Genomic DNA, 20,603 nt, shown 5'->3' on the forward strand with positions numbered 1-20,603 from the left:
GAGAACTAGTAAAAAATCTGCAATCAATGCCGTCACCAAAGACAATACAAAGACCAAAGTGCTCAAATTGAAGGAGCAGTAAACTTGCCCAGAACATATAAAAGCTTTAAATATAGTTTAGTATATACAAAAATTGGTCAGAAGGATTTTAAAAGATTCTTTCCAATTTAAGTGAAGTATCCTATGGACACTCGGGAGCAGGGCTGTCCCCCGCATGGCCCAGCAGGGTGGGGACAGCCTGAGCTCCCCAGCCATTTCACCCCATCCCCAGGCCTCCGAGGCCAGGGTCCCCGGAGAGGAACGGAGGCCAGCAGGGAGCGTGTGCTGCAGGTTCCCACCGCGGTGCCCGTCCCAGGCAGGAAGGGCTCAGCCCCCGCAGGTCCACACTCACAGGCTGAAGCCGCAGGCGTCGCTACTGCGTGTGGCAGCGTGTGAGCGAAGCTTCCTCAGGTTTCAGAGCGTGGCAGCAGGAGGCGACGCTGTGCTCTTAGCGGGAGCGCGGGGCGGGGAGGCGCGGGCCTGACTCCGCGAGGAAGCAGCGTGCGGGCGACAGCCGGGTGCAGAGGCTTACGGAGCTGCAGGCAGCTCTCCCTCCTCGGCTAACTTGGAGACGTGCTTAAAGGAGCTGCTGCTGTCGCTGCTGCTGAGCTGGTGTGTCTCGGTGACGAGCCCAGCAGGCCACAGTGCCCAGGGCAGCAGCATTTCCCACATCCCAAGGCCTGGCGTCGTGGCGGCGGTGGTACCCAGGGGACGCTCTAGGGCGAGCAGTGGGTCAGCCGGGCAGCGGCCCAGCGCCGCACTGGCCACAGGTCCGGGTGGAGGCGGGGCCTGGAGCGGGGCCGGAGGCCGTTTCCTCACTGTCCTCACCTGCCTGCACCTGCTGCCCCCAAGGGAGCCCTGTCAGAGGCAGTGGCAGAGCCATCTGCCCGGCTGAGGGCCGAGCAGCTGGTGGCTCTCCCATCTCCTGCCCCTGCGCCTCCCCAGCCCTCTGCCCACCCCTGAGCCCCGAGTCAGGTTACCCAATGTTGAAACCCAAACCTCATCTGGGAGTGGTTTCTGGCCTCCATTCTCTGCAATGGCCACAAGCCCCTCGTGGACCACGCCCCACGGAGGAGGGGCATGGGGGCAAAACACAGGAGATTGCACGTCCCCTGTCAGCTCACAGATCAGCACCAGGCAGGGAGGGGCGACTCCGCCAGCAGACCAAACAGCTTCATTTACAAAGTTAAAACCTGTCTTGCAACTTTAACTCTTTCTGAAAAAAATTTAAAACAATCTGGCATATCTCAAGTTTTGAAGTTTTTCCTGTTGCTTCTGCCTCTTTTCATATGCAAAAATCATTCTTTTCTTCAAGTACAGCAGGGTAGAAAATGGAATCCAACTTCTCTGTCCAGTGTGTGACTCTGGAACTACATGGCCCAGCTGCTGCCACGGAGGGCGCAGCCCCGGGACCAGGCCCCGCAAGGCCGTGGCCTCCCCAGGCCCCTGGGACAGGCCTCTCTAAGGACTAGCTCATTTGCTTTCTAGGTAAGGAATCTGTTGGCTCCACTGGACACTTCTCTACCTGTAGCTTCATCTAAAATGTTACCAGTGCTGTCCTCTGTTTTTGAACAGGCTAAAAAGTAAAACACTCTTGGTATGTAAATTTGTTGACTGCGCCTGAAATAATCTTGAACGAACACTATGCCTCAACAGTTCATCTGTAAGAATAACCAATGTGTACTTCTGTGAAGTGGAAGGGGGGGCTGCGATACCTTTACCCTAAAATAGCGAGAGGTGAGGCTCGCTCTCTAAGACACCCTGTCCCTGTGGTCTTTAGAGACTTGGTTTGGTCTCCGTGGAACATGAACATGGCCACACTGCACTGAAGGCGCAGGTTAAAAGAGGATGTTGGCTAGGCGGGTCAGTCATCAGTTGGTTAAATCTTTCTCTAGAGCTTTGAGAAGTTACAAAAAGGTCAAGGTCATTGGAAGATATCAGAAACAGCGTGCATGAAGAGGACGGAGACCGGGGCCCCACCCAAGGCCCGCGCCAGTCGAGCCCTATGCGCAGCTGGCCTGTGGGGTTAAAGTTCAAGAGACGCTGCCATCCAGAATGTTCCTGTTTCCATCACACTCAGTTTCTCTCACAAAATAGGATTCGAAAGAGAATGGAAAGTTCTCACTTTACTCCCAACCATTGTCCTTGATCATGTGAGCAAGCTCAATGATAAACTTCCCTTCTTTGTACTTCTGACTGCTCTCGAAGGCGTGCTCCTTAAAAAAGAGTAGAGAGAAAGGAGATTTCAGGACAGAATCTGTCTCATTTTCCAATTTCATTACACTTTGGGCAAAAAAACCAAGTCACTAGTATCATCTACACCCAGATGTTCCCTGAACCACGCGCTGACCGGTGCCAGAGGGCCTGTCCCGTGCCGCGCCCACGGGGCCGGGCAGGTTTGCTCTGCACTCGTTATTACGTGGCAGGGCCACGTCAGCGCACGTCTGTCCAAGCGGGGGGCGGCTGAGGAGCACAGAGAGGCTTCCAGGAACTCCGTGTAAAACAAGACTGACGACAGGAACAGCGAGCGCTGCGGACCCAGATCAAAGAGGCGGCCCTCTGTGGGGCGGCGGGGAGGGACTGCTGAGTGTGTGGCCTGGTGCTCAGGGCTGGGGACACAGAGGACTGAGACGAGTCCTGCCCACCGGAGCCACAGCCCCAGGTAGGGTGGACACGAGAAAGCTGGTCCCAGCAGGCAGCTGCAGGTGCAGCGACGGAGAGAGGCAGGTAGCATGGTGGCCCGAGTGGGGCAAGGCTTTCTGGAAGAAGGGCCTGGGGGCGGGGCAGGGGGGTGGAGGAGGAGGAGGAGGAAGAGGAAGAGAGAGCCCAGCACCAAGGCTGGCCCCTGCCTGCCAGGACAGAGACCAGAGCCAGGGTGGGAGTAGGGGGCAGGAGGGGCAGGCTGGTGGCTTAGGCCGCGGATCCACCATGTGCTGGAGAGACAGGGAACCAGAGGTGAAGGCTCCAGAGGGGCCGGGATGGTGACTTTCAATTCAAAGTTCTCGGAGAAAGGGGCTGGGGCAAGAGCCCGTGGGCAGGCAGCCAGGTGGCCCTCCGTCTCCGACCCCAGCAGGGCCCTGAGAGGCAGGGGACAGGCTGGGAGGGGGCTGCTGGGCCCACCCTGACGGTTCCACCAGACCTGGGGCAGCGCGGGCGACCAGGGTACAGCGAGCGCGGGCAGCCCTGTGCCCACACCTGCTTCCAACCGGCTCCCAAAGCAGCTGGCCTGGAGACGCGCATTCTTTCATGCCGCCCGTCACGCTCGGGGGCAGACTGTGTCCCTCTGGGGCATGTCGGAGCTACCACAGCACACTGGCTGGGACTGGCGGGTACTCACGTATTTCCACCCGAGCGTGGTCTTGCAGTTCTCGCAGTAGATGTCCGCGACCGCGTGCAGCCCGGTGAGAAGGACCCTCTCCTCGGCGGGGCCACAGCCCACGTTCACCCTGCGGGACAGAGCGGCCACCTTGCCGAAGCCCGGCCTGGCGGTGGGCCCCACCCCCCAGCTCACTGGACAATCTTCACCAGAATCGGGGACCTCTCCAGGGCGGGGCTGTGTCTTTGGAGCGCCCCACCCTTTAACGGGAAGGAGACTTTTTGTCTCCCCGGAAGAATCCCAGGATGGGACGGGCTGCAGGGAGCTAGACCCTCGGGGCGACAGCTGCGCTTTCAGAAACTGCCCGAGGAGGGACAGTAGGTTCCTTCAGGTCACCAAAGACCTGGGTGACTCCAGGCTGCTGGTGGAACTCCTGTGCGTTCCAGCTTTGAATTACTGGTCGGCGGCCGTAGGGACGCAACGATGCCACCCCGCCAGGCACCCGAGCCCACAGACCGAAGCCGCGGCTACTCACACGGAGTTGAAGAGGTAGGCTCGTCCCTGGCTTCCCTGAAAGGACTGCAGAGAAGAAGAAGCGTTATAAGTTGGCTGCCGTCAGACAACAGGCAGCAGCGAGTTCGCGTTCTGGAAGGCGAGTGGAGCCGGGCGCGCTGGGGGCCCTGCAGAGCGAGAGCACCGCTGGGGACAGCGCCCGGACAGGCTGCGGAGGAGCAGAGCAGACACGGTGCCACCCCCACGGTCATGGCCATTAACCGGAGCGGCCAACTGTTGCTGGGTCTAGCCCGAGGGCAGCAAGTGGCCGATTCTGTCCACTCCAACATCCTGCAAGTGACTATTACTGCAAAGTCGTTTTTGTAAAAACGGGGAGCTGCATGACACTGCGTCCAGCTGGACGACCCCGAGATGGAGTCACGGAAGATTTTCTCCCCCCAAACCCACAGCTCCTCCCAGCAGGGCGGACGCGTCGCCGCCAGCCAGCAGGGGCAAGGCGAAGCTTCCACGCTTTTCCGTTAAAATTAAAATCAAGTCGCAGCCCAAGATGGCCCCTTACTTGGAGAAAAGGACCTTCCAGTGACATCTCACCCCAGGAAAATGTCACCAGCTGAGGAGGAGCCAGAACAGGGCGTCTGTGCCACCCGTACACACTTGGCCAGTGCTGACAACCTTCACCCCACACGACAGGGGGGACCAGAGGGAGGCCCCGTCTGCTCTGGTGCCCGTCTCGAACCAGCGACAGCGTGGTCGGCCTTAACGATAATCCAAGAAAAGCAAACCAAATCAAGACGCCTTTTCTCGGGTTTTTTCCGGCCTATCACCTTTGCACAAATCCGTGCGCTGCGAGGAACGTTACTCGGAACACAAACTGACGACGTCCAAACGTAAAAGGCACACGCTGCCGACCACTGTCACCCTCACGGTGCTCACCACCGAAACCAACAGGAGTCGGATCTGCCAACAAGCAGGGCCGCTGCCCCGGCGGGGGACTCGCGGGGGGCGGGGGGACTCACGCGGGGCGGGGGACTCACAAGGGGCGGGGGGCACAGCAGTGGGTGCGGGACAGTCATCACATACCCAGTGAAGGACGTTTCTATAGATCGAAACAGACAGACGGACGGACACCAAACTGCCCCCGGTGATAACGCCAGGGAGTGGAGGGGACAGGGCCGGGGAAGCAGCAATTCGTATATTTTACTTTACACAGACACACGCACTGCTGGGTGATTATGAGCAATGATTCTTTCATAATTAAAAAAAAGCCGAGCCCTGCGTGACCCCTGACACACATCTCACCTGAGCACGAAATAAACCTTTGCTTTAAGCCACTGAGATGCAGGATTCTCTTTTCTACCTAGCCTGATGCTAGCAGTGTTTTGATTTTATCTTTTCTGTTTTCTTTTTTAATCCATCTGATACCGTTGTATGTGTTACAGCTTTCAGACTTAAAAAGTTACTCCCTTAAGTGGTTTTCCAGGATTAAGAATATTATTCTATATTAAGTTTAACTAATAATCATCTGATAGACTTTTCACACATTTTTATCAGCCTTCAATTTTCTGGACTGAATCTCCTAATTCTCTCACCTATTCTGAAAGTCCTTATTTATTTTTGAGGCAGTGTCTTGCTCTGTTGCCCTGGCTGGTGTGCAGTGGCGTCATCATAGCTCACAGCAACCTCAGACTCCTGGGCTCAAGCCATCCTCCTGCCTCAGCCTCCAGAGTACCTGGGACTACGGGTGCGTGCCACCATGCCTGGCTAGTTTTTTTCTATTTTTGGTAGAGACGGGGTCTCACTCTTGCTCAGGCTGGTCTCGAACTCCTGAGCTCAAGCGATCCTCCCGCCTCGGCCTTGCAGAGTGCTGGGATTATAGGTGTGAGCCACCGCACCTGGCCTAAAAGCCCTTATGTTTTAAACAGGGTTTGGAGCAGGCATGGGTGCAGCTCTGTGATTCCGATTCAGAGTTCAGTCTGACCAGTGTGGGAGGTCCACAGAATTCTCCTGTAAGTTAGAGCCAGGAGATAGATAAATAGTTCACGCTTTTCAGGCCATACGGTCTTTGTCCCAACTGCGCTGTAAACAGATGAGCACAGCTGTGAGCCTATGAAACTTTACAAAGCAGGTGGAAGTGGCAGATCCGGCCTGCAGGTCCCAGCCTGCTCGCTACTGAGAGCCTCCCAGCAGTTAGAGCTGTCTACAAGGACAAGCTCCCCTGGACCAGGGGGTTACCTGTTAGTGACATAGACGGGCCTAGAGGCTGTCGGTGCCTCTGGCCTCATACATACTAGAAGCTGTTCCACATGGCAAGTGTTCTCTGCAGTGGCAATGAACTCCTTTATCTGGAACCAGCGTGAAAGCGGGAGAGTTTACTCTGGGCATCAACTTCGCCACCAGCCGAGACGCGAGGTCTGACACCTCTGGGCAGCTGTGTGCTCGGAGAGCTCAGTTCTTGGCATTTTTTCATCCTGAAATGCTCATTTAATGTCCTGACTAGTAACAGTTTCCACTGACTGCAGAGCAGGCTCCTGCTCTCACTGTAATTCTTGTAACAGCTCAGTGGCTTTGGGGGTCCTTTGAAAGAAGCATCTCAAATTCCTTTTGGTGCACCTAAGACAAATAATACATCAGCAAGCTTCACAAAAAGACTGGCTGGGCACGAAGGCTCACACCTGTAATGCCAGCACTTTGGAAGGCTGAGGCAGGAGGACTGCTTGAGCCCAGGGGTTCCAGACCAGCCTGGGCAACATAGTGAGACCCTGTCTTTACACAAAATTTAAAAATTAGCTGGGGGTGGTGGCACATGCCTGTAGTCCCAGGTACTCGAGAGGCTGAGGCAGGAGTTCGAGGCTGCAGTGAGCTATGATCACACCACTGCACGCAAGCCTGGCTGACAGAGAGAGACCTTATCTCTTAAAAACAAATGTGGTACCTGACTCTTGACCACCTGCTAAGGTGAAAGGTCATGCCAACACGCAGGAGTCATAGGTGAGTGATGTCACCAAGCCACACCTCCTCACCTGGAGGCCCAGAGCAGCTCTGCCTTTTGTTAACTCGTGACGTCGCCTCACGCTGAGCCTGCCTCAGAAAACACACCAAGAAAACACGCTGCCTGCGGAGCTTCCACTTCCTCCCGGGACCTTCTGAGCGGACAGAGGAGACACAGGGACGCCCTGCTGTGCTCAGCAGTGTTTATTTCAGGCGAGGAGCAGAAACGAGACAGCTCTCACTACCGCCCCGTGAAAACACAAGTAGATAAATGCTCCTCTGGCGGAGCTAAACCAGAGGCCTACAAAGAGGTCCCTGAAAGGCCCGGGTTCCTGTGGGACCTCGGTTTCCCAGCGGCGTGAGGCTCAGGCGGCTCAGCAGGAGCGGGGCCATGGCCCTGAGGACGGTGGGAGGAGCAGACACCACGCGCCGGGCACAGCGCTGAGCGCAGCGGGGCCGGCGTCCTTGCCACCCCGCCCCGGCTGCTCGTGGGTCCTGCACACGGAAGCTCCCAGAGCTTTGCCCCGGGCCTGCAGGTGCTGGCAAAGGCACCCGCACCCTCCGGGCCTTCGCCTGAGCAGCCTCTCCTCTTTAATCATTCTCAGCTTTAAAAATGTCTTAATTCCCTTCTTATTAAACTATTTCACAGACTTTCTAGACTTTGCTCACTCACTGCTCTCTGGCTTTCCACGAATCGTGCTGCTCTGGGAAGTCACCGACGCGTCCTGCTCTGCGCCCTGGGCGACCCCGAGGCTGGCCTCCGAAACCACCCACTTGCCCGGGTCACGCCCAGGTCCCTGGCGCAGCCACGTGTGATCGGCACAGCACTCACCAACGCTGCCCATGAGGTTCCAGACCTCAGGGCACAGCAAATTCAGGAAGGCAGGCGATGGTTAACATCGTCTGCCAAGTAAGTACCACCATGACAGACAATCATTGTGCTACCGGGCGTTCATCTTTTCTTTTCAATCAAGTTTTTTGACATAAGGCACTTGCCTTGGAGATGAGCTCGTCGTGGTTGGCCAGGTGGGCTCTGCAGTGGATGCAGCTGTACGTTCGGTGACAGTTCGGCAGATAGGCTTGGAAAGTTTTGGACTTTGTCATCTTCACCATCTCTGCTGGGCTCTCCCCACTCAGCTCAGGGCTGGCTCCGGAAGACTCGAGGCTCTGCTGGGCTCTCCGACAACAGCAGCACTGGAAAACGCACGCAAGAGCCGTTGTTGTGCGCGGGGCGTGTGGCCCTGTCCACACTGCTGGGACGAGAGAAGAATGTCACAACCTGTTGACCAATCAGACACAGCCGTGGGTCAGAGAGAACGAAGCGTGCTGTGAAGGCGTGTCGGGAGGCACGTGCTCTGAAGGAAGGGGAAGGGACCAGGAGGTAAAGCCCGAACTCTTTAACGTTATACCCAGTCGCTGTTTAACCATCCTCCATTAGCTAGAAGTGGCAAGTGAACTCGTCTTATGATACAAATAATTGGAGAAAAATATTTGATCAACGTTATCTTATGCCATGCTTGGCTTCGGGAACCATGAGAGCAAGAGTGGCCACCAGGACTCCTGTCTGAGCGAGCCGGCAGCGGCCCGGCTGCATCCCGCCCAAAGCCTGGAATTCGTGACTTGAAGCACCGGACAGTTTTGAATATGAGTGATGGATCCAGTACTAATTAATCTTTCAGAAACTCACATATGGTCAAACGAGCACTGACAAGGGGGCCCAGACCATTCAGTTGGGGAGAGGATGGTATTTTCCACAAATGCCGCTGGGACAACTGGATGTCCACCTGCAAAACAATAAAGCTGGACCCTTACCTAGCACCATGTACAAAAATTAACTCCAAATGGATTAAAGGCTGGGCACAGTGGCTCACACCTGTAATCCCAGCACTGTGGGAGGCCAAGGTAGGAGGATCAATTGAGGCCAGGAGTTTGAGACCAGTCTGGGCAACATAGTGAGATCCTGCTGTACAAAAAATAATTTAAAAATTAGCTGGGCATGGTGGTGCATGCCTGTAGTCCCCGCTACTCAGGAGGCTGAGGCAGGAGGATCGCTTAAGCCCAGGAGTTTGAGGTTGCTGTGAGCTAGGCTGCTGCCACAGCACTCTAGCCCAGGCAACAGAGCGAGACTCTGTCTCAAAAAACAAACAAAAAAACCCCAGCACTTAAAGGGAAATATATAATCTTACAGGATATATATTAGAAAATATGACAGGTAGAATTAATGAGCTAAACATCTATCTTTAAGAAGTTAGAAAAGTAAAAGAAAAACAACCTAGCCTGAGCAAGATCAAAACCCCATCTCTACAAAAAATAGAAAACTTAGCTGGGCACGGTGGTGCGCGCCTGTAGTCTCAGCTACTCAGGAGGCTGAGGCAGATGCAGGGAGCTATAGTGACACCACTACACTACACTCTGGGCAACAGAGTGAGACTCTGTCTCAAAAAAAAAAAAAAAAAAAAAGAATATAAGGGAACTTCCTTATCTGTTAAGAGATATTTACCAAAAAACCATAACACATATCATACTTAATGGTAAAACTTAGAAAACATTCTTTTTGAAATCAGGAATAAACACCAGGAAGCCTTCTACACCATCACCTCTACATAACATCGTACTGAGTTCCCAGCCAGCGCCATAAGACAAGAAAATTAGGCATAAAGATTATACAGGAAAAATATGCTCTCATACCACAGTGTAAGAACAGAGTATCTAAGAATAAATCCAAAGACCTTTGCAGAGTAAGTTGTAAAATTCTGAGGGACATTAAGGAGACCCAGATAAATGGCGAGAAACACCACCACCAGGCCCAGAAGACACTGTGAAGCCGTGAATCCCCAGCAAGCACACCGCGTTCCTCCACACGGCAGCCACGAGGACGGTGTGGTTCCGGCACGAGACAGAACGTGTCAATGCGATACGAAACAGCCCAGGAACAGATCTCCGCGTAGACGGCCACCAGACAGCGCAGCGGTGGCACTGCAGTGCCCCGAGAAAGAACACATTTTTCGAAAAGAGACGGTGCTGGCAATTGGGTGTCTCCAGGAAAAGAGAAACAAAGCTGGCTCCTATTTCGTCCCAGAAGCAAAAGTTAACAGTTGATCACATTTCTCAACAGAGACGACAACCTAACAGGAACTTTCTGGAAGAAATTTCTGTACACAGTGACATATATAAATACACACATACCTCTGTCTTCTTAAATGAAGCCAATTTCTTTCATCAATATATGTTAAAGAATTTCAGGCTGGGCGAGGTGGCTCACACCTGTAATCCTAGCACTCTGGGAGGCCGAGGCAGGAGGATCGTTTGAGTTCAGGAGTTTGAGACCAGCCTGAGCAAGAGCGAGACCCCATCTCTACTAAAAATAGAAAGAAATTAGGCCGGGCGCGGTGGCTCACGCCTGTAATCCTAGCACTCTGGGAGGCCGAGGCGGGTGGATTGCTCAAGGTCAGGAGTTCGAGACCAGCCTGAGCGAGACCCCGTCTCTACTAAAAATAGAAAGACATTATATGGACACCTAAAAATCTATATAGAAAAAAATTAGCCGGGCATAGTGGCGCATGCCTGTAGTCCCAGCTACTCGGGAGGCTGAGGCAGTAGGATCGCTTAAGCCCAGGAGTTTGAGGTTGCTGTGAGCTAAGCTGACGCCACGGCACTCACTCTAGCCTGGGCAACAAAGTGAGACTCTGTCTCAACAAAAAAAAAAAAAAAGAAATTATATGGACAGCTAAAAATACATATAGAAAAATTAGCCGGGCATGGTGGCACGTGCCTATAGTCCCAGCTACCCGGGAGGCTGAGGCAGGAGGATTGCTTGAGCCCAGGAGCTTGAGGTTGCTGTGAGCTAGGCTGACGCCATGGCACTCTAGCCCGGACAACAGAGTGAGACTCTGTCTCAAAAAAAAAAAAAAAAGAATTTCTGAAGAAGTCTGATCATGTTGGATATTCCTGACTGGTGATTTCCTGAAAATCTTAAACTCTTTCCCCCACTAGCTGCTACTAAGTCATTTTGTGCCAATCCTGAGTCTTTAGATTCCTTGGTTTTCTTTAGAATCAAAGACAAAACCTCACATTTAGCCTTTTTTTGTTTGGTTTTTTTTTTTTTTTTTTTGAGGCAGAGTGTCGCTTTGTTGCCCAGGCTAGAGTGAGTGCCATGGCGTCAGCCTAGCTCACAGCAACCTCAAACTCCTGGGCTTAAGCGATTCTACCGCCTCAGCCTCCCGAGTAGCTGGGACTACAGGCATGCGCCACCACGCCCGGCTAATTTTTTTTTCTATATATATTTTTTAGTTGGCCAGATAATTTCTTTCTATTTTTAGTAGAGACGGGGTCTCGCTCTTGCTCAGGCTGGTCTCGAACTCCTGACCTTGAGCTATCCACCCGCCTCGGCCTCCCAGAGTGCTAGGATTACAGGCGTGAGCCACCGCGCCCGGCCTGTTTGTTTTGTTTTTGAGATTGTCGCCCGGGCTGGAGAACGGTGGTATCATCATAGCTCACAGCAACCTCAAACTCCTGGGCTCAAGCGATCCTCCCGCCTCAGCCTCCTGAGTAGCTGGGACCACAGGCATGCGCCACCATGCCCAGCTAATTTTTCTATTTTTTTTTTTTTTGTAGAGACGGGGGTCTCACTCTTGCTCAGGTTGGTCTCGAACTCCTAGGTCTCAAGCGATCCCCCTGCCTCGGCTTCCCAAAGTGTTAGGATTATAGGCATGAACCTTTGTGCCCGGTCACATTTAGCCTTAATACATTAATTACATTTTGTTAGATTTTTATCTGCTGCACCGACCTACAGGACTTTTTATGAATTAGAACGCTGGCGTCCCTCCCACCTTTGGTAAACTCGCTGATGTGCCCTGGGGAGGTCACGGGGACAAGTGTCGACTTGGTCACCACCTCCCCAGCCATGTGTCCCACATGGTCCACAAGGACATCATTACAGACTTTGTCAGTAGCTCATTCAAATCCACACACGTCCCACAAATTAGTATTGGCCAATAGGATGGAATGAACAGGTTCTGACGTCACTTAATGTGACTTCACTCGTGTTGAATCTTTGCTTTAATATCTTCACCCAAGTTTCTTTTTGTTAAAATGATACAAATCAATAAACTTCTGTCTTCTCTCCTTTCCCCAGGCTTCCCTTTAACAAAGATACTAAGAGTATTAAGGGAGGGGGCTGAGAGAGACAGGAATCTTACTCAAAAACTGGTTATTCAGGTTTTAGTGTTCACAGAATCCTGCTCCAAGTAACCTGAATAGAGAATTCCAGAATCTGCCCTTGGCTTTATTCACTGTTTTTAAACAAGTGGTATCACTTTTATTCACCATGAGAGAGGGCAATACCCCTCATTTTTAACTCTCTGTTCCCCTGTAATAAGACAGCACCTTTTTCCCCATTGTTGTAGCGACACGTCACAGGAGACCCAGCCTGCTGACCGTGCCAAGCGCGGCTGACTCGGTGTCCTCCTTACTCGCCGGAAACTTTGTACGCACAGGGCCCATCTCCCCTCCCCCGCCCCTGGCAACCACCATTCTGTCTTTGATTCTATGACCGTCACTTCTCTAGATGCCTCACAGAAGTGGAATGACACAGTGTTTGTGTCTGGCGGACTTCACTGAGCATGACGTCTCCAAGGTCCATCCGTGTTGTCACCTATTGCAGAATTGCCTTTTTTTTTTTTAAGCCTGAATAATATTTCCATAAAGAAAATGTGGTCCATACAGACAAGGGACAGCACTTTTAAAAGGGGCGACTTGCTAAGGGTTTTCTGTTTATTTGGAGTGAATGTCGAACCGCAGACCATCTTTTGGAAGAGAAAACGTAGCCCCCCGGCACACTAGAGCGGTCTCCGTAGTCAGCAACCCCTGGGGTCAGGTCCCTCCAGCGCTGGTGCACCTCCCGTCCCGCTACACGGGACACCTTGGCTTGGAGCGCCAGGCAGGGCAGAGCAAACATGGGGCCTGGGGAGCGTGGGGGTAGCAAAATCCGCTAGACAGATTTTTTTAAGCTGGTGATGTGTACACAGATGTCCATTTTATTGATCTTTCTTATCTATAAGTAACATTTCTTTTTTTTTAAGATGATAGACTCATTAAGTGAAAGTGAGGGCCGGGCCAGGTGGCTCACGCCTGTCATCCTAGCACCACTCTGGGAGGCCGAGGCGGGCAGATCGTTTGAGTTCAGGAGTTCGAGACCAGCCTGAGCAAGAGCGAGACCCCGTCTCTACTAAAAATAGAAAGAAATTATATGGACAGCTAAAAATATATATATAGAAAAAATTAGCCGGGCAAGGTGGTGCATGCCTGTAGTCCCAGCTACTCGGGAGGCTGAGACAGGAGGATTGCTTGAGCTCAGGAGTTTGAGGTTGCTGTGAGCTAGGCTGACACCACGGCACTCTAGCCCGGGCGGGCGACAGAGTGAGACTCTGTCTCAAAACAAAATAATAAATAAATAAATAAATTTAGAAATCACCTAGTGCTTGCAGCAACCTGGGTTCATAGCCAAGTCACGGCACCAAAAAAAATTAATTAAAAAAATTAAAAAATAAAAGTCACCTAGGTGGCTTTACTAAACCCAGGTGGTAGGGAAAAAAGATCATTACCCAGTGCTCTGGCCCATAAAAGCCACCTGAATACCTGAGGGCTGAATACAGAAGGGGGATCCCTCGCAGGAGGGTGAGTGAACAGGCTGAAACGCCAGGGCTTGGCAGGTGACGTGGCGACTGCCCATTGGGAGCTTGTTACAGACACGGACCCGTGGCGCCTCGGGGAGCCTCTGCTTGCTCAGGCCTCGGAGCGGCCGCAGGCACACCCCACTCAGACCCACACGTCCCCATGCTTGAGGACCACGGTCCCCAAAGAGGAGTGTACAAGCCGGGGCCTGCACCAGTGCTGTCCAGGAAGGGCCAGGGCCAGGCCTGCTGTGGCCCCAAGCCGACCCCAGAAGGTTCCAGGAAGGATTCTCATCTACTCGGGCAAGAGGTCCTCTGTCCCAGTGTCATCACTGGCCAGTCTGAGTCCTGGACCTGAGTCTGAAGCCCTGGAGTGATCAGACTCTCGCCCCAGACAGGGACTCGACCTGTGGGTCTGCGAATTCTCAGGCCATTTCACCCTTCCCACGCCCCGAGAAACAGGCACCCCTGCGCGGCCCCCAGGCAAGCGGTGACTCCAAATCCCAAGTGCTTTCCGCCACCCGGTCGTGCCTGGCCTGACAGAGACAAGGGTCAGGACAGGACAGTCAAGTTCCCGGGAGGGGACCCTCTCACCGCTAGTGTTTGAGGGGGGAAGAAGCAGTGTGTCCCCATCATTAAGTGGCCAGAGGAGACCCAGCAACCAGCCACTGGGCCCTGTGTTGCCCCAGAGGCCTCCGAGCCTCTCTAGCTGCCCAAAGCCAGTGGCTCCCAGCACTGCCATGACCCTGGGGACCCCAGCCCTGCCTCGTGTCCTTCCCATTCCTTGGCTGTCCCACAGCAAGGCTGAGCCTCCCAGATGTGGGGCGGATGGGATGATACCTCAAAGCCCAGCTCCACCCCTCTGCCCAGAGTCGCTCTGAATCTCAGATCTCTCACCTGGAACCGTCATGACACCACTAACCGCTTCCTGGACTAAGTGGGGACGACGGCTGAGGGAACCGTGCAGCGGGCCGTGCCCGGTGACCACGCAAAGTCCCCAGTACCACCGAGACGACTCCGATTCCCAACCAGAAGGGCCTCGCGGGTTCCCAGGCACCCTGCACACCTGCCTTATTTGGAGACCTTCACGGTGTCGCCCCTGCCCCCAAGGTGTCCTTCCTACCCCCAAGGTGTCCTTATCGGCAGAGCCTACCCCAGGTCTTAGTGGCCCCAAGCCCCGTCCCGGGCCTGGCCTATTCTCACACTCGCTGTCGGCCCTTCAAAGGCAGAGATGTGTCTCGCCACACAGGCGCCTCACAAGCGTCTCAAGTGGGCAGCCCTGACTGTCACCAGCCCTCAGAAGGGTCTGGCAGGCAGTGGCCAGGCCTGGACGTGTGGCCACGGAGAAGCATGTCATGCTGTGTTCCACTGCGCTTTAACTTGGCTTTTAAACTCAATCTCTGCTGCTGCATTGGGGAAATCATGGCCAAGTTTTCAAGCAACCATTGTGCAAACGGGCTTTTACAAGATCTATTAGCAAATTAGGAACCGCCTTGAAGTCACTGAAAGGAAAATGCCAGGCAGTTCACCAAGTGAATCATGTCCACCATAGGACACTGTATCCCCCGAGTTTGGAGGGCGGCTGCCATGCCCTCAAATAGATATTAATGTGGGGTATGTTTTCAGAGCAAAAACAATTTTCTGGATTCCAGAAATGTCTCTCCTAAAATAAGCGTGTAGAATTATTTTAGGAGAACGTGAATCAGGCCCATGTCCATATGGTGCAGTTAACACACTTCTAAAGACAAAAACACTGGGGAATCAAACCAACGCCAGGCAGCTCTGACACTCACTGGGATGCAGTGTGGACTGCCCGGGCCCTGGGCGCCCCTTCCTCTGCACCACCCGGGGTCCTCACCCCCTCGCGGGCACCCCTGTCGCTCTCTACTCCCGGCTGTTTCACGTTCGCGCCCACTCGGCTGCTCAGCTGCACCTGGCATGGCCCAGCCCCAGCTCTCCCCTCACCCCGCGCCCTCCAGGGTGCCACGAGGCGGAAGGAGGCACCAGGCACACAGGGAAGCGAGCGCCAGGGTCAGAGGCTGCAAAGTGGGTTGAGAGCTGGGGCGTTGGCCGGGCGTGGTGATCAAGTGGCCTGGGGGACCGAGTTCCAGGGAGAGTGGGGAAGAACCATTGCTCGTGTGGCCTTGCCATGTTCAGCCAGAGCTCATAAAGGGGGCCCCAGGCAGGCAGCATGCACTGGGACACCCAGGCCCATCTCTCCAGGGAGGAAAGAGGTGAGGGGTAGGAGGTGGCTTTGCTCCTTCCTCCAGAGCCACCTGGGCCCAGGAGCTTCCCGCCTCCGCCCCCAGGCAGCGGCCCACAGAGGAGCCTCCCTGCCGCCAGCTTTGCTTCTCCCCCTACTCACTGGCAAGGCACCGTCCTCAGGATTAAAAGGATGAAAAGGCCACCACCATCAGAGAGGACAGATAAAACTGCCAGTTCGTGGAAAAGGAAACGCCGTGGCCCCAGAACCTTATAGCTGACTCGGCCCTAGTCTAAGCCATTAACTGTAGGAGAACCATGTGAGTTAACAGCAATTGCAGGAGATGTTGTTATTAGTCCCACCAAGCAGGAAACTGAGGCCCAGAGAGGTTAACCAATCTGTACAAGGTTGCACAGCTAGTAAGCTATGGACCTGCATTCAAAGCCAAAGAGTCTACACCTTGGAACCACTGTACCTGTAGACATATGAGCAGATGTTCACCTTCACTCATCAAGGCAAACTGAAGGCACACTGATTTCTGTCTCATACCTTGCAGGCTGGACACAATTTTTAAAAAGTTGATAACACCGCTGGCAAGGGCACCCTGCGACCCAGCTGTTTGGCAACACCCTCAAACATTCCTGGGCGCACGGGGCTCCTTCCCAGGAGTTTATCTGCATGCTGGCACATGTGCAAAATAACTGGATCAAAGCTGTTAAGATGCCTGGAAGAACAAAAGATTTGAAACCACCTCGAGTCTAGCCAAAGGGACTGGCCACGCGCACTGACAAGCAAGTACCAGAAATATTTCCAATGTGGGGCTTCAGGCTGGGGACAGGAAGGGCGGCGAAGGGGATTTCCTTTTCACTGTCCACTTTTTTGTACCTTTTTATTTTGATGCCAAGCGTACGTACTGACTTGGAACTCACACGCAGAGCACATGCAGTCACAGGTGTGGATTTACATCAAAGGGCAACAGCACGGGTGCAATCTGCCTTTGGCAGGACCAGCTTCCCTTTCCACACATGTCCACTTCCTCGATACCTGAAGGTGACTCCTGCACGTTTCAGGAACGGCAGCCTTGGTGGGTCACTGGGAGAGTCGCGCCGCCTCCACGCTGCCCTGGGACAAGCTCCCTGGCCTTCTGTGGACTCCCCACCAGCTCCTGCTCTCTGGGGAAGCCCGGGGGTCCTGCTCCTGCATCGCCCAGTCTCACCCGGGCACCTCAGCCTCCCAGGCCCCCGTGCGCCATCTGTCCTCTCTGCTGTGCTGAGTCCCGCCTCCCCGTCTCCCAGAAGATACTGATGCTGTGTTTGCACTGAGCATTTCTTTTGGGAAGAACCCGCAATACATTTGTTTATTTCTACCACGAGTAACAAAGTTTGCCCCAGCCACAGCATCAGACACATCCCAGCAGAGGCGCCTTGCTCCCTTGCTAAAAGGAAGGGGAAACGCAGGAACTACAGGCTGAAAGGACAGGCACTAGACCTAGAAGGCGGGATGGAAGCAGAAGGAAACAGGTGGGGAATCCAAACTACTTCGTTTAATTCCACACTAAATGAAACCTAAGCAGACACTAAGCCCTGTCTTGGGGCAAGGGAAAAATCAGAGACACGACAAGCAATCAGAAAGGGGGCACTGCCCGGGACGGTGTACACCAACAACACCGGGGAGGGACAGGGGGCACCAGGGGGGAGCGAGCAGGTAGCATCTGGCAAGAGAGACGCCCTTGCCGGGACAAAGCCGAGAGTCTGACTTGTTCGGTTTCTCAAGGTTTGATTCAAAATGTGCCATATATTTTTTGGCTCTGGGACCTCAAGCCAAGCCCCGCTACCTTTTCTGCAAATGGAGTGACATGTGATTCACAGGGCAGTCCAGAGAGTCACACGAGATGTTAAGGGAGGTGGATCCTTGGTTGCAGTTTAAATGCCTGACAAGTGCCTCATGACAGTAGCATCCTGTCATTGTTACCGTTAGGCGGAGGGTCAGCAAGCTCACACCTCACCAAGCCCACTGGGAACCCTGGCCCTGGTCCCAAAGCCCTGCAGGTGCAGAAGTCCTGTGGAATAACGGGTTGGTGGGAGGGGGCTCTTAACCCCTTCCCTGGGGTGTGGCCAACAGTGGCTTAGCGCCAGGATTTCCATTTGAATATCACGGCTGACGGGTTTTCAGTCCTCAGCATCTCCAACATAGGAGGAATGTCGCTTGGCTGGTGGAACTCATTTCCTCCTCCTAACCTCTTTCCTGAACCAACTCACACTGCCCTCTCCAGAACCCTTAGCCCTCTATGTCCTGGCTATTCAGAACCTTCTCCAATCTCCACTCAACCTCCTGCCGTGTCAAAATTCCTATTCCCCAGAGCAGCAGTCCCCAATCTTTTTGGCACCAAGGACTGGTTTCACGGAAGACAAGTGTTCCACAGACTGGGGGTGGGATGGGGGAGATGGTTTGGGGATGATTTAAGCATATTACATTTATTGTGCAAACCTCTCTACTAATGATAATCTGTATTTGCAGCCGCTCCCCAGTGCCAGCATCACCACCTCCGATCACCAGGCATTGGATTCTCACAAGGAGCCATCACATGCGCAGTTTACAGTAGGGTTCTCGCTCCTATGAGAATCTAATACCACGGCTGATCTGATGGGAGGCGGAGCTTATGTGGTGACGTGAGCGATGGGGAGCAGTTGTAAATACAGAGGAAGCTCTGCTCACGCTCCCGCCGCTCACCTCCTGCTGTGCAGCCGGGTTCCTAACAGGCCGTGGCCCAGTATCGGTCTGGGGGTTGGGGACCGCAGCCCTGGAGGTTTCACTGATTATCAGACCTAACTACTTAAAAATTGATTTTTTTTTTTACAACCCTGCCCTCCCCCCAAAATTGATTCAAAATCAAACGAATCTCTAATGAAGAGTGTCAGAACAGTTTGAAAGCAGAACTTCCACTGCCTCTTCATACCGAAAACCATTTTCTGTTTACGGGTCTCCCAAGAAGAAACAGACATTAACACTGCAGAAGCGGCCCCTTGGCACAGGTGCTTGTGGGACTTCGTGAAGACGGGCAGGGACCAAGTAACAATGTTATGGGAACACTGCTGTCAACACAAACAGCTTTACAAATGACAGCGCTTCGAAATGGAAAGGCTCAATACCTGGAGCTCAGAGGATGGACCCAGGTCAAGTGCACCATAGCAATGCAGGATGGGAACAATATGGAAACTGGGTCTGGGGTACACTGGGACTGTCTGTGCTATCTTTGCAACTTTTATGTAAAGCTAAAGTTATTCCAAAATAAGTTTATTTTAAAAACAGAAAAACAGAAAGACTATTGCTAAATTTGGTAATTAAGATCATTCAGTTTTGTTTTTTTTTTTTAAGTGCCCAATATGGGCCAGACCCTGTGCTCCAGCGCCTGTGGGAAGACAGGATTTTGCCCTGGTCCTATCCCTGAGGGGTTTCCACAAGTAGAAGACACTCTACACCGTGGGGTGCAAGGGGAAGGGGCACAAAGGTCTAGGAGGTCCTCAGTATCAGCATTCCTCAAACATGCCACCACTGTCCCCAAAGAGCCCACCAATGGGGGTGAGGGAAACCAGTGCATGATTATGTGACTCAATGATGCCAGATGAAGCGCAGCTGCTGGCACGGGGGAGAGGTTCAGCAAACATTTGTTACACCTACAACTTGCTCAGGGGAAGCACCTGGGAAGGTTCTCCAGGGAAGCTAAGCCTAGCCTTGAGACCTGGGTAAGTCAGGGGCTGGTGGGTGGAAAAAGTAACATTCTTAGCAAAGGAAAGAGCACGTTAAGGTGGATACATTTTATTTGGTTTTCTTTAGTATTTTTTACTTGAGACGGGTCTTGACGGGTCTCAAGGCTGGTCTTGAACTCCTGGGCTCAAGTGATCCTCCTGGCTCAGCCTCTGGAGTAGCTGGGACTACACTGCCCCTGGCTAGGTGGCTTCGTTTTAGATAGAGGAAGAAGAAAGGCAACTGAACAGGAAAAGGTTGGGTGGGTATACTGCCGTCTTCCGTTCCATTACCTATCTAAAACAGAATCTCAGCCTTCTTTGCATCCTAGAACTCAGCACATGATTTGGACACCGAAGACGTCAACCAGAGGCAAGCGGGGGGAGGGAAGACCCACTTCGTAGGTCCCAGGCTCAGGCTTTCGCAATCTACGTTAATAAAGCCACAAGTGGCAAATACAGAGGACGATGCATTTTAGTCATCTTTATGTGGGCAACTCGAAAACGTCCCCCCTTCTTAATAAACATCCCTAGCAGACCTCTTTTGTCCTCATTTCCCTCCCCAGCTGCCACCGTATTTGTTAAGGAGGGAACCCAGTGACGGGAACGTAGGCCCCTCTCCTACATCTCACGGCGGGGGCGGGCGGCAGCGAGGGAGAAAGACGGGGTCAGAGACGAGGCTTCGGGGTCTGTTCCCGGACGGAGTCAGCCAAATACCCACGAATCGCAAAGTCAACACGGATAGAAGAGCCGACAGGTCGGCCGCCCGCCCCGCCGCCCGGAGCCCAACAGGTGCCCGCGGGCCCGCCCGGCCCGGCCCGGCCGCCACAAAGTAGCCGCCCGCGCAACTGTGCCGCGCCCGCCCGTACTCACGGCCGCCCGGCGGTCCGCGCCCCGGCCCGCAGCGCCCATCCGGCCGGGCCCCGGTCGCGCGGGCTCGGCTCTCAGGCGGCCCCGGCGCGGCCCGCGACGCGCTGCGGCCGTTGGCGCCTCGGCAGGGCGCGGGGCATCCTCCCGCCGCCGCCCCGCGGGCCGCCTGCCCTTTGTTTTGGAGCCGCGGCCCGGCCCCGCCGCCGTTAACGGCCTCGGAACGCGGCGCCGGCCAATCACGGCGCCGCGCCGCCCGCGCC

At 53.9% G+C, this 20,603-nt stretch overlaps 1 protein-coding gene across 1 annotated transcript; it reads right to left on the bottom strand.

The window, feature by feature from the left end:
- Positions 1–1,852: 1,852 nt before the first annotated feature.
- YPEL1 (yippee like 1) lies at positions 1,853–20,419 on the bottom strand. The gene is made up of 5 exons (XM_069497003.1): positions 20,347–20,419; positions 7,853–8,106; positions 3,891–3,934; positions 3,377–3,485; positions 1,853–2,255 (listed from the first exon to the last, which is right to left on the bottom strand). Exons 2-5 carry the CDS (start codon positions 7,967–7,969, stop codon positions 2,166–2,168), a joined length of 360 nt encoding a protein of 119 aa, XP_069353104.1. The 5' UTR covers positions 7,970–8,106; positions 20,347–20,419; the 3' UTR covers positions 1,853–2,165.
- Between the last annotated feature and the right edge of the window lie 184 nt (positions 20,420–20,603).

Source organism: Eulemur rufifrons, chromosome 21 (assembly GCF_041146395.1).
Source record: "Eulemur rufifrons isolate Redbay chromosome 21, OSU_ERuf_1, whole genome shotgun sequence".
Classification (NCBI taxonomy): domain Eukaryota; kingdom Metazoa; phylum Chordata; class Mammalia; order Primates; family Lemuridae; genus Eulemur; species Eulemur rufifrons.